The sequence below is a fragment of the Calypte anna genome, chromosome 6 (assembly GCF_003957555.1).
Source record: "Calypte anna isolate BGI_N300 chromosome 6, bCalAnn1_v1.p, whole genome shotgun sequence".
NCBI classification, from domain to species: Eukaryota; Metazoa; Chordata; class Aves; order Apodiformes; family Trochilidae; genus Calypte; species Calypte anna.
This window is the reverse complement of record NC_044252.1, coordinates 21,870,656-21,884,962: the sequence shown is the minus strand read 5'-3', so window position 1 is coordinate 21,884,962 and position 14,307 is coordinate 21,870,656. Positions and strand designations below refer to the sequence as shown.

At 40.3% G+C, this 14,307-nt stretch overlaps 1 protein-coding gene across 7 annotated transcripts in view; it reads left to right on the top strand.

The window, feature by feature from the left end:
- The window catches only part of BTRC (beta-transducin repeat containing E3 ubiquitin protein ligase), a 123,554-nt gene that overhangs the window by 81,561 nt on the left and 27,686 nt on the right, over positions 1-14,307 (top strand). For all 7 annotated transcript variants that reach the window (XM_030453029.1, XM_030453028.1, XM_030453024.1 and 4 more), the window contains one exon: positions 11,973-12,204. In XM_030453029.1, the coding sequence (XP_030308889.1) occupies positions 11,973-12,204 (232 nt within the window). The remainder of the gene's footprint in view (positions 1-11,972; positions 12,205-14,307) is intronic.

Genomic DNA, 14,307 nt, shown 5'->3' with positions numbered 1-14,307 from the left:
TCTCCTGCCACATGTCAGAGGTGTGGGGAGAGACAAGTTGTTGCCAGTGCTTTTCTCCAAGTCTTCTCAAGGGGATAAAGGGAACAGCCTTGGATGCCATCTGTACCACGGGAAGGAAGGTCTGTGTGTCAGGATTTGGGTGCAGCAGCAGGACTGTGTACAGAATTCGGGCCCAGAATGGCAAGGACAGCTGTCAGCCAGGACTTAGGGGCATTGGTAGGCGATGCTGGGAAGTTTTTGTCAGGTGCTTCTGTCATCTACTTGGGTCTTGTTACCTCTAGTCTTTCTTACTGGACTTGTCAAAGATGTGAAAACATAGCCACGGATAGCCAAACACATCCTATTGTACTTCCTTGCCCCTGTCTAATATTTCCAAACCCAGGAAACGTTCAGAAGTCCCCTGGTGGTTACATATTGAAATTGCTGTGATGAGTAAAGGAACTTAACTGAAGCACACCCTCCCTAGGGTGCACACTTTCAGAGTGTGCCAGTTGTTTCCAGGTTTGTACTGATTTTAGGATCTATATCTGGATGCCATGGCTCAGTTTGAAGAATCTCAAGGTGAATTTTTTTCATAATGCACTCGACTTTTGATCCTGCTTTGGAAGGCTGTTGAAATGACTAGTACAGCTGCCTTTTTTCTTAATGGCAAAGTTTAGACCATGCTCTTTCCAATAGGTCTGTTTAGTTGAGTTCTTAAGTGACCAATGTGTTTGCCAGCGCTTGAGGAGAATTTTGCGCATGTGTGGAGTGTGCTGTGGTGTTGGCCAGAGACATTGCCAAGCCCCTTTTGTGCAGAGCCCTCCAAAGAGACTCCCAGCATTAAGCTGTGCTTTGCCTCTGTGTGAAGTGTGTTAGGATACATCTACTTAACACCAGGCTTGTGAAATGGAGTGACTTGCTTATAGGAGGGCAAAAAGGCAGTGGGAGAGTTAGGGGTGAAGCTTGCAAGACTTGGCTCCCATTTTCCTTTCTCATTTCTACATTGTACTGCCAGCTTTCAGTGTATCAAGAATTAATAAGTAATAACCTATGATTAAAAAGGGCTGACACTGTTTCTGTCGTGAGATGTTTCTCTGTCTTCAGTGTTGTGCAGAACTCAGCAGTTGCAACTTTTGAGTTTTACTTGAGCAGCACTACTCAATATTTAATGCTGAAATAGAAACATGTAATTCACAACTGCAGGCGACCTGTCAGATGCATTGGGATGTTTGTCAGCTGCAAAGGGAGGGTGAGGTAGCAAGACTTTTTATTCTGAGAAAATTGAAAATTTTCAAGAACCTTTTCATTTAATTTCTTACTACATTTCACATTGTATGCACAGCTGACATAATAATCCTTCAGCTAGCCCTAAATTACATTTTAAAATAGAGATTGGTTAATTATAGCAGTCTGAGTATTTTTAATCAGTTATAGAAGGAATTTCTCTTGGCATTTATTTCTCCTGAATTTCAGATAAACTAGTGGATGTATTCTTAATTATTCATGTGACAGCAAAAAGTAAATTAAATAAAAATTACAGACAACCCTACCCAAGACTCCCTTGTATGAGACCATATAGTCTCAACTCAGCATCTGTGGCCCTTCTGTTTCAGGAGTGCTAGAGGGAGCTCTAACCCCTCGATCAAAACACCAGGTTATGAACGGTGCATCTGACAGTTTAGTCTGTGGTAGGAAACACTGAATTCTCATGATGTTTGATTTTATTTTGTTGCAGGAGGTTGCATATGTTTTTTCCAGGCATGATCCCAAAACTGCTCCTTGTAGATGAAAAGATGGAAATAGTGTGTTTTCAAGTGTACTAATGCTAGACTTAACACAGGCTATTGTGAGCTGACTGAATACACTAGAAAAAAGGGGCAAGTATCACAGAGGTGTTTAACAAATAGCCTGCAATAGCATACAGTCGTCTACATTCCCTTCCTTTCAAAAAGGAGGACAGTTCTCACAATAGGTGACCTAATGATATTTTTAAAAGAATATATTTGAAACTGTTGGAAGGAAAAGCTACTTTACTTAGCATGTAATTGGTTCTTAGATGTTTAGCCAATTGAAGAAAAGGTTAAAGAAATTAAAGAAAGGGTTAGTGATTGTTAGATAAATTTACAATGAGATGAATCAGTGCAAGTAACTCTCAGAGAGGGATGAAAAAATTAAAAAAAAAGCCGAGCCTATATTATAGAAAGGAAAATGCATGTAGATTGATACTATTTTCACTGTTTATTAATCTCATTAAAAGGAAGAGTAGAATCATGCCTTTGAGTGAAGGAACATTATGTAGGAAATACAGTGTGTTAAAGGACCAGGTGAGGCTAGCAATCTTATTCTGCCACAGTTTACTGGGATTTTTGTATTGCTTATAGGTTATATTCAAAGAATTCCACTTTGACTGAGTCTACTATAGAGACTGAAATGCTGGAAGGTTCCCTCCTTCAATCTGAGGTTTTTTTCTGAAATATTATTGGCAGCTGAGCACTGAGCCTAGAAGTAATCCCTAGTGCAATAATCTGTGACTTGGGCTTCTGAGTTGTGCAATTTAAGTGTCAGCTGATAGGGACAAAGTCTGCTCAGCTGTGAAACTGAATATGCCTTCCTGAAGCACTATTATGGTCAGAGCTGGTCACTTGTTGCTGAGGGTGCTATTTCTTGCCTTTCTTCTGTTATGTACTTTCACATAGCAATAGTGTTTTTCCTAATCCAACCTAGTCAAATTTTTAAAGATATAACATTCATTAGAGAGTGTCCTTAGCTTATGTTTTTGGAGTCTTTTCCTCAGGTTTCAAATCTCTTTGCCAGGTACCACTGAAAGAATGGGCCAACATGATCTTAAAATATAAAGTCATAGAAAAGTTTTAAGTTAGGATGGACCTCTGGTAGTCTCCAGTCTAAATGCCTTTTCAGAGGAGGATTATCTTCACAGTCTGATCATTTTGCTCAGGACATTGTCAACCTACATTTTGAAAATTTCCCTCATAATGTCCAGAGCTTTGCTTTCTACAGCTTGTGCCTCCTGCCCCTCTGCTGTTGTTACACACTTCTGAAAAGACTCCGTCTCACTTTCCACTGTAACCTCCCCTTAGGTGTAGAGGAAGGCTGGTAGACAGCCACTAGTCTTCTCCAGGCTGAACACATCCACCTCCCCTAGCAGTCTTAGTGAGGACCATGGGTATCACCCCAGTTTGTCAGCAAGGTAACATTTGACTGCAAGGTTAGTGGAGCAGCTCATTTTGAGAAGACAATCCTCATTAGTGGGTGAGACTTATGTGATGACTTTGTGGGTGCTATAGGAGAGGCTACAAGGCAAAATCGTCAAGATTTTGGCTGCAGCCCACTGACCAGCTTTGAGCTGACACTGTGCAAGAGTATTTCATGTACTTTTCCTTTCACTGCTGCCTCTTAACAGCAGCAGGTGGCTGCTAACAGCAGTAGTAGTGGCATCAGCCAGTGTGAGCTGATCAGATTTCCTCTTCTAGATCTAGATGTACTGGTGGAAAGAATACCACTCAGCCTTCCTTTGACTGCTGCAGGTTGCTGCCCTCCAGGACTTGTCAGCAAAACTGCAAACTTGCTTTCAGTTAAGATGAGGTGTTTTAGTTTAGACAGTTTAAATAGCGGGTCTTCACTAACAAGCTTATTTTGACTGAAATAGGTGAGGGAGTGCTCATGTAGCTGACTCTGCCAGCAGATCTGAGTACATTTGCCATGGGAGCAAACCATGTACATGAATTTCGTTGTTCTTCAGAATACTGCTGTGGTTGTGTTTGTTGCATCTCTCCAGTATGTCTCGAAATATCTAGTACTCCTGTAGATGGGAAATGGAATGTCATGTCCAGCATGTATATTCATGACTTTCAATTTTTAATCACTCACTTTGCCTTGGCCAGGTAGTTAGGTGCTTTTGTGTGTTGTTCATACACCTCCAAAGAGAAAACTCATGGAAAATAATACTTGGTAAACTGTCTTGGATGGTTTCTGTTTCTTGATGACAAAAGCTTTACACGGACAGAACCACAGAGTTTTGAAAATCTTGGCAGAGTTTTTGAGAGTAGATAACAGGTCTTTGGGGTCTTTCTTTCCCTCTACTCATATGTTGTTACCAGTGGTCTAGTCTTCACTATTCAGCCATGTTTTGTATTGCTTAAGTCTACCTACCCATTTCTTGCTACTTTACTCCCTGAGTTAAAGGAGTACTTGGAGCAAAAGATACCCTCAACAGTAACATTTGTGAAGAGTAACTGCTCAGGCAGTAGATCATGCTTGGGTGTTTTAAAAACAGAACCAGCTGTTCCAGAAAACTATGAAACTGCTGCTTAGAGCATAGCTTATGCTTTTCCCTGCCATAAATGAGCCCTTTGCTGCTTCTGGTCATTACCTGATGACTTTAGTAGACTAGTTCTCCAGGTGATAATGTGCATATTCCTTCTCTCCATTAACAGTAATAACCTGTAATGGTCCCAGCAGTTCAACTCTGGTTCTGGTAGCCATATTGAGGAAGAAAGCATTTCCTTTGGTGACTTCCACTGGAAGTGACTTGTTACTGAAGGATCTGCTTTAAAATTTGCATTTGATCACTTTAAAACTAACAAAAGGTGTGCTCTGACATCTATCTCTTTAAGAGTGGTGGTGACTTCCCTTCCCCTCATACATCTAGATATGCATTTGGTCAGGGATCAGAGTTTAGGAAAGTAACATATGCTGGTGATGTGCTGATGCAAGCGCATTTCAGTGGTTGCAAAGACTACTTGGAGATCAGGGAGGAGGAGGAGAGGGATTCCCAATTCACATCCATTGCTTACGTCAGAGAAATTTTATTTTGGAGGTTTTTACCAGCACTTAAAATCTAGATGGGACACTTATATCAAAGGAAAGTACAGTAAGAGCTATGAAATTCCAGACAATTAAATTTTATTAGTCTATCTGAAACATTAAGTATTAGCTTAAAAGAACAGGTTTTTATCTTCTCTCCCTGTTGTTGTTTACTGTGTTGCAGTGTGGGAGGGGAAGAGTTTCTCCAGCAAAGTGTTACTGCTGCCCTTTGTGTAGCCAGTGTGCAAGTGGCCTGGCTCAGTCCTGCCTCCTCAGTCCCTGGAGAGACTCAGCATGTTACTTCTCTGGTGCCTGCAGCTTTTTCTGCCCCTAAATCAAAAGAGCCATCTCCTTTTCTTCTTTGTTTGAGGTCATATCCTTAGCTAGGTGCCCTCCAGGCTGTGACACCATGTCATAGATACTTAGATGGTACCTGTGAAAACTATTGGCCCTCCAGGATTTCAGAAACTGCAGCAGGTTGGACTACTGTGTCCAGCAAAAATCCAGTGATTAAAGAATCACAAAATTTTCAGGGTTGGAAGGGACCTTTAAGGTCATCTAGTTCCAACCCCTTGCCCTGGGCAGGGACACCTCCCACTAAATCAGGTTGCTCAGAGCTCCATGCAGCCTGGCCTTAAAACCTTACAGGAATGGGGATTCCGCCACCTCTCTGGACATCCTGTTCCAGTGTCTCACCACCCTCGTGGTGAAGAACTAACATCTAATCTAAACCTGTCCTCCTCTAGTTTGAACCCATTGCCTCTAGTCCTATCACTACTGACATCCTAAAAAGTCCATCACCAGCTTTCTTATAATGATCTTTCATCTATACGTATCCTTTCTTATCAAAGTTTTTATGCAGTGTGATTAGATACTCAGTGTGGGCAAGCAGCTAAAAGCCCCAGACGGGCAAAGGTGATTGTTCCTTGGCTGTCCGTTACAGTGTGAGTATGTATTTTGAACTTTATCTTGAATATAAACAGTAGAGATGCTGTGTTTCTTTTGTGGTCCTTTCTTTTTGACTCTTGGATGTGATTGATGATTATCTCTTTCTGGGTTATGTTCGTTTTTCAGAATGTTTCAGTGAGCTTTGCACTGTGGAAACTAATTCAGTACTGAGCGAGTAAGTCCATATATGTGCTAAACCCATGGTTAACCTCACAGAGACTGTTATGTGAGATGGAGGCAGACAGAAATGGGTAGATTCTAAACTGAGCTTTTAAAATAAAAGTAAATGGAGTGAGTTGTTTAATGACCTAGCATTGTAGCTTTGCTGTCAAGTCAAACACTGGAAAAGCAGACTCATCTTGCAAAGGAGAAAAAGGAAAAGCCAGCTACCATTCTCATGTCTTTCAGGTGCTATGGTTCACGAGCTTCAGCCCTTCCTAGTGAGACAGCCCCTCACCACCCCCCAATTCTCAAAGTAAAGTATCTCTTTAATAGGAAACTGCCAATGAGGAGCAGCAAAGGACTTCTTCCCTCTTTGCTTAGCCTTGGCAGTCTGGGAATCAGTTCTGCAGGATTTGGTAATTCAAGCCTAAAAAAGAAGCCAGAATCTGTATCCTTTTAATTATGCTGTTACTGCCTTCAGGCCATGCAAACAATACCTTCAGAAGGGATTCTCGTGTACTAGCTCTGCCCTTTAGCATGGAGACCTGGCATACCTTCCTTAGCTCCTGTTTTTGTTACACTGCTGCATGGGTGTGGTATTGAGTGGTACTTCTTATTGGGCATGTAGGAAGCACTTCCATGGCCACACAAGTAGCTTTGGAAAAGGCAGCTGTGCTGAGGCTCTGTTGGCTAAGGGCAGCTTTACAGACATCAAACCAAATCATCTTGCTGCCACACTGGTACATTTTAATCCCTCTACTTTTCCCACACATCTTCTAACATGCTCCAAAATTCCTGAGCTTTGTGCCTCTGCTCAGACGAGTTTTCTGTCTGTATTCACTGTTGTAGGTATTTTTAATGTGGTAAATTTTGGAGGATACTCAGGATATAGGGACGTGTGGCTTTGCATTCATAGTGAAGTTCATATCTTCCACCACCACTCTGGACATGCACCTCCATAGATTGTTTCTTTGTCATCCTGTTGTTTGTTTATTTTTTCCCCAGTGTCTTTTATCTTGTGAGTAAAGTTTGAACAGTACGCAGAAAGTTAACTGCCTGGAGTCTTTTAAATATAAGTAACACGCACCCAGTAATAAGCTGTCGGTTGTTTTTTTGCTGCCTGCAAAGAAACATAAACACAGCGCTCATTTCTGGCAGGTTTTTACTGTCAGAGTTTCTCCTATTATATTTATCTTACAATTTGCCAGGGGGTGAAGTTATTAAGTTTTAGCAGCAGCCATCGATCAAGTTCACAAGTTAACACGATAAAGGCTCTGTGCCGCTCCGATCCGGGAAAATGATGATCCTCACTCGGTAATTAACTAAATGAGAAAGTTAAATCTTACTTGAGAGCTGGGAGAGATGAAAGAGAGGTGTTTGTCAGTTTCTCAGTGGAAATTAGAAGCAGTTTTCTGCAATTCCCTAAGCTGCTGCTCTGTCATATTTTACATAAGCACTGGGAAAATGTCTTGTAATTAGTGCTGTCATGGAGGATTTTTTTTGCTGAAGGATGTTGGAATAATTCATTAGATTATCAAGAAAGGCTTGTGTCCTGAAATGATTAGCACAGTGAAATTTAAACCATTAACGATAACAAGTTTAGAGCTTGCTGCAGTGCAGAGGCACCCAGGGTATGTCTGTGCCTATTTCAATCATTTCTTATAATTAAACATTATGTCCTCTTTTTTCCTCCCCTTCACTAAGACCCATCCAAAATTCCTGTTAAGGTGGCTCTGTCTAGATCAGTGACTTAACCATGACCGACTGTGAAAGCAGTTAGAGGTGCAATGCTGCAGCTGCAAATAAGCAGTAGAAGACATCTCTTTGTGTCATAGCCTGTAGTCCCAGGGAATCCAGGAAGGAGGGGAGAAGCCCAGTGTGGCCTTTTGGTACTGGAGCATTGAAGGGAACTCCCTTCCTTTTGTTTGAGAGAAACTCTGAGAAATTTGCAGTGGTGGTCTAAGATCTCAGTTCTTTTGGAGCTCCAGCGTGAAGATGTTTTGAAGATTCAGACGGTTCCAAACTTTGTTGGAACCATAAGCCAGTAGTCAAAGGGACAGCTTCTCTTTTTTCTTTGACCTTAAGAGATTATCTTCTTACTTTAGGAAATATACAATCTTAATTCACCCAACCTGTGGAACATCCCTTAACAAAGTCCTCTGCACTGGTTAGAGGACATGATGTTTTTTTTAAAGATTGTGTAAAGTTGTGTCTGCTCATAAGGGTGGGAAAAACACTCTTCCAGAGTCAGAGAACTGTGCTTATGTTTGGGTTTGTTGTGGGTTTTTTGTGCTTTAGGAGGTTTCTTGGTCCCCTGAACTGAACAAAAACCAAAAGTAACCTTGGTTGTCATTTATGGGTTATAGCTGTGATATACCATGGCTGTTTTGTTTTATATACAGTGCAGTAGATTTATCCAGGCATTATTCACTTGTGGTGAAATACTGCACCTTCCTATAGTTGCAAGCTATTATTTAGATTAAAGTTCTCTCATATATTAGTCCTCTTCTACTTCACTGGGCATACAAATGTGCTTTGTGTTAAATGTAGCCAATTTGTAGAAATGGTCTTGTAATTACGGGCTGCAATGGAGCATAGGACATAGATCCCTGAGCTAGTACCAACCTGAGGCACTCAGTCTCTTGGGTTTCTTGGCACAGCTTACTAGCTCAGGCACACTGTTGTAAGAGGACACCTCTCCTGTTCCTACATTTGTTGTGCCTAGAGCCAGCTTGGGCATCTCTCAGCCCTCACTTGTGGGGAGACTGTGAAAAAGGAGCCAGAAAAGCTTTATCTGATCTGAGTTAGTAGTTTGCTCTGTTATACCCACACTTCCTCCCAGGTGACTACCAGTGCTTATTCTTGTTTCCTGCTTTTGGAAGTGAAGCTTATAAAAAGCATGACCACATACAGTGCATTTGGGTGGGTGTGTACCCTAGCAGTATGGGTGGCATGTGGAACACTTCGTTCTTTTTCCAGTGAGATGCGGTTATTTTACGAGGAGAGGGAGAGGCTGTAGATGGTCGTGTGCTCCAGGAAATGGTTCCTGTTATTGTTCTGGGGTGGTTTGCTGTGAACTTGATCAGAATGGTTGAGTCATCAGGGTTTCTCAGGAAGCCAAATCAGTTCTCTTACTGACAGTAACTGCTCTCACTTTCCCACCCTTCCACCCCACTTCTTTAATAATACAGGTGCTTTATGTTGTTGTTTTGTTGCTCCTTTTAGTAACAGCCCTTTTTCACTGAACTGTCAGTGTATTTTCAGGAATCTTCAAATTCAGATTCTGGAATTTTGTTCTGAACTGTTTTGTTCTAAACTCTGGAGGAGGCATGTGAACATGGATTGTGACTGAGTGATTTGGGAGCCTTGTGAGTTCATCTCCCTCCACTCTGCAGAACTGGTGTGTTCATGGCTTGCCCTGTCCTCCTGGTTCCCTTCTGTAGACCACAGGACCTCCTGTGCACAGCATGGCTATCTCTGGTCTTGTCCTCACTTTTTCATGGGAAACCAAAGTAGGCAAGGGTGCAAACCAGCTCTCAAGTTGACAGGGTCAGAATGTGGTTAAAGTATGTGTATGAACCTAGAAAATACTCCCCTTTCCACTAGTTTGGACTTACACACTGTAATGTGCATAGTGCTTTTCTTAGCAGAACCACTATGTAACTCTGGAATATGACTTTAAGAGCTGTTACAGGTGTTGGTCAATGGACTCTCTAGTTTACTCATTATTCCCACCCCGGAGGCTTGTATTTGTTTGGGATCCAGGCAGAACAGGTTGTTTTGTCCCATCTAAGCCATCTGTGCACACAGAAGCCATTACTTGTTTTTGCAGATGTTGCAACTTCTGTTTGTTACCCCAAACCAGTATTTTAGATGTAACTGGGGAGTTACAAGCTGCTGGGAGAAGAGCGCTCAGAAGGAAGGGAAAGGCAAAGGAACATGGTGTTATCCTGTGATAGGAGTTGAGCCCTTTGTGGTCTTTGCACATCAGCTCTCCAGTCTGCTCCAACTCAGCATATTGGTCAGACTTCACACTCTCAAATTAAAAGGCAGAGGTTTGGGGTTTTTTTAAAAATGCTTTGTAGAGACAGCCTGTTTTGAGATGTGCAACGAACAGCATGAGAAACTAAATTGACATCAAGCTTGTGGAATACATCTCTCCACTGTCTTAATCCAGCATTTTTACAGAGGTATCTGTTTTACAGGCAGCTTAACTGCTGCAAAAAGGACCAGAGTCCCTTAAGACCAATGTTCAGTGTAGTCCGTTGGTAATACTTTTTTTGCCAGACTATTACCTACTGTGGACTTCGCTAGGAAAAATTTAGCCTTTCAGACCTCAGGCTTCATGCCCACAGTCCTTTTAGGGATTTCTCTCTGTAAGGTGACTCAATAGAGAGTACTTGCTTAGTTCTGCCCAGTAACTTTATCTAGGACTCAAGTGCAGTCAGTGCTGTCCATGGGATGATGAAATGGAAGTGTTGCTCAATCATAGCCCTCATCCTCCATGATCTCACTGGGCACGCAGAGAAATTTACAGGGGGGGTAAAAGTAAGGTTGAAAACATTGAGGTATTGGATTGAGCACTCATAATGTGATCTCCATGTTCTGTGTTCTCAAAGAAACTTAAGCCAAACCATAATTTAGAAATAGAAGAAACTTGTTAACTTGCTTGTTGGAAAAAACAGCTAAATATGCTTTTTCTACGCTCTGTCCAGCTCTGCTGGAAATTCTAAACAGAGTATTTAGGTGAATTTTCTCTAGAAAATGAAAGGTAAATGGTGATTAGTTTAATAGATTTTCAAAATTGCTGTTGGGTTTGGGGGGTATTGAAATACTGAAGTTATTTACTCCTGAGAAATGAGGAATTCCTGCATTCTAAATACAGTTTTAGTAACTGGATTTTGTGGTCTCTGAATAACCCACTGTTTGGCACTTGAAAAAAGGCTGCTTTGTTGTTTTTCTTTTCCTGTAAAATCAGCTAATCCATGCATTTATTTTAGATCAGTAGATACCTTTGCAGAGAGATTAAGGTAATCTTTTTTTTCCCTTAAAGTTAACAAAGTCTCCTGGTGAGGTTGGTGCCTGGAATTACTATCATAGAACAAAAATATGGCATTTCTGCATCAATGTTTTATATATTCTGATAACTTGAATTTGTTTCTATTTATTCAATAATTAATAGAGGACCTGTAAGTGTATTTTACAAATTAAAATTATGCAGTAATAGTGACTGTTTTTAGAAGCTGTCTGCTGTTAAACCAAAGAGAGAAAATTACATTTTCAGGTTTTTACACAAACTTTTTTACCACTATGGGAAAAAATAATTTCCCAGCAGACAGTTAATCTTACTTGGACAAAGGATACCCTTGCAATGCAAAATGTGCACTCTTATTCCTGTTAAATTGTTTAGAAAGCAGAAATGATATCTTGCTATCAAGTAGTAAATTGAAATGTCAGTGTTTTGTTTTGTTTTGTCCCTGAAATTCTTCTTTGAGCTGAGTCCTTCTGACAAGATATTAACAGTACTCAGAAAGTTAAAAATCTTTTATTCTGTGAAAGAAGTATGTACCAAATATCAGGATATGTTTTAACTGGCTTACACTTGTCATGGTATAATTTTATACTCAAAAGAAATACAGTATTTTATCTGTTTCACTCATTTCCTATGAATTTTAGCAACAGAAAAAAAAAAACAAAATGCAAACGTAGTTTTTTGTTGGTGCATTGAAGTAACTGGTAACTGTATACCAGGAATCCAAATGCATGTTCTGCCTGCAAGATGTAAATAAAATCGTGTTTATGTTAAATTGCCACTAACAGTCTCCTGCCTAACCAGAGTCCTTTGTGTGCAGCTCTGGCATGAGCCAGTGCAAGGGTTACAGCTGACAGTGGCTGCGCTTCGACTGACAGCACCAAATGGGACATGTGCCCTTGGCCAAATTTATGTATCAGAGTGGTTTTTTCCATCTGCTTTCCTCCCCCTCCAAAGATAACAAAACCACTTGAGCTTCTTTTCTTATGTATGATTTGGGGTTTTCTCTCATTTCTGTTTACAGACAAAACTTGCCAATGGCACTTCCAGTATGATTGTGCCCAAGCAAAGAAAACTGTCTGCAAGCTATGAGAAAGAGAAGGAACTCTGTGTCAAGTATTTTGAACAGTGGTCTGAGTCTGACCAGGTGGAGTTTGTGGAGCACCTCATCTCCCAGATGTGTCACTACCAGCATGGACATATAAACTCATACCTCAAACCCATGTTACAGCGGGACTTCATCACTGCACTGCCAGGTATTTCTGTAGGCAGAGAGCTTGCTTCTCCATCTTGTCTTTCAGAAAACTGTTCCACTATGGCCTACCATGCTGGAGAGGTCTTTTCTAGGGTCAGTTTCCAAAACAGGTAATAGTTTTTGAATGAAAAGCTCTATACTGGTATGAAATATAGTAATATTTTATTTTGTATTCCTACTGTCTCTCAAGGCATGATCTAGTATCACCATGGTTTGGCTAGGAGTAAATGATAGCTCAGAAATGTGTCAAAAGGATAGTAGTGCAAGCCACAGGGCAGGTAGTTGCACTCAATACCCACAGCAGTGTACAAATAACAGATTTTTTTTTTTTTTAAATTAAAACTACTACTCTTTCTGGTTGCTCAGCTGAAGATTTTCTTTTTTTTCTTTTTTTTTCTTTTTTCTTCTCTTTTTTGTTTTCTTTTTTCTTCTCTTTTTTTTTTCTTTTTTTTTCTTTTTCTTTTTTTTTTTTTTAATTTCTTTTCCTAGCAAAATATCTTCTTGAAGCCATTGCTTTGATTGTGTGTTTCTTGCTAATACAGAATGGAGGACATGAAACTGAAGGATGAAATTGTTCTATTTTTTGCACCTCTGTAGTACTTTCCATTAAGAATATTATCCCAGCTGTTCTCAGGGGTGGCACTGGGTATATCTCACAAAATGCACAATTGAAGTAGTGTACGTGCAGTTTTGTGTTGGCCTTGTCTTGTAGATGGGAGACTGAGGCTGAGGCAGGTAAAATACATATAGCAACAGGTTCAGAACCAGACAAATTCATGCGTCTGTGGTATTTTTTTCAGACTGTTAGATCATACCTCTGTAGATAGACAGACAGGCAGATAGATTAATAGATTATAGATGATAGATTACCACTCCGATGGCATAGGTCTCTAGTTTGTAATGGACCTGAGCAGGTGCTACTGGTGTTGTCTAACTAGTTGAAGGGAGCAGTTTCTTGCCAAAAGCTTCTGCAGATACCTACAGAGGACTGCTGACCTCCAACAATTGTTCAATCCAGTCATTTGATCATTCTTCAGAAGGGATTTCTTAACGTGAAATTTAAGTTCTAGGGTTAAAAGACAGGAAAAAAGCAATTTAACTGTGGATTGTACAAAGCATAGAGGCACTGCAGGAGTTTTGCTATGTAGACTCACTAGATTTTTAAACTCATTGTGCCCAGTAATCAAATGGCTATTGTAGCATTAAAAAAAAAAAATCTTAGTTATGCTAAGTACCTACTTTATGTTAGTTTTTAGTAATCCAATGGCAATAATCTCATGTACTTAGAGCAGCATTATAACTTGTGGAACTGTTCTGTTTCAGAAAAGCAGGGTGTATTTAGAGGGTGCATTGGTTTCCCTGCTTTTAAAGAGGAAGTATACACAAAGTTATGTACACAATTTTTCCAAGTCTTACCTCACAAAACTCCATCAAAGCAAGCCAACAGATCTCATTTGCATTTGATTAATTTCATCCTACAGTCCTTTTTCTGAAAATTTTGGGTAAATGTTATAAATATTTTCAGAGCCATACCACATCTGTTAGTGGTCTTTTCACAGTTACCCAGGAATCAGCTAATATTACTATCTCAGAAGACAGAACAGATAGAAATCAGGCAACCAATATGTATTTGAATAGCTGTGGGAACTGTGTGCTTAAATAATGTATGTGCTTCAATTTGCATATTTGCAAAGTGATAATGTCCTAGTGAATATGGCTCTAAGGGAGAAAATTAATGGCAAAGAATTACATTGATACAGACTTCACAGTCTGTGCAGGATTTTGTGGGTACAGGCAGCTTTCTAACGAGGGGAATGGGAAAGAGAAAGGTGAGAATCTGCCTAGGAGTAGTGATGAACCTAAAATTTTAAATTAAGTCACACAGTGATTTTAAAAAAAAAAATCTTGAGGTATTTTTATCTTTCTGAAATTCCTATCATTTCAGTTTTACTCCTTCAGTCTCTCTCCTGCCCTCCCCCTGAAATAAATATAACAGTAATGCTACTTCAAAATCAGGAGGCATTTTATCTCTGTACTGCCACTGTCCCAAAGAATGACCAGTATTAAAGGTAGTTTTAGATCATGAGCACATTCTACTAGTGTG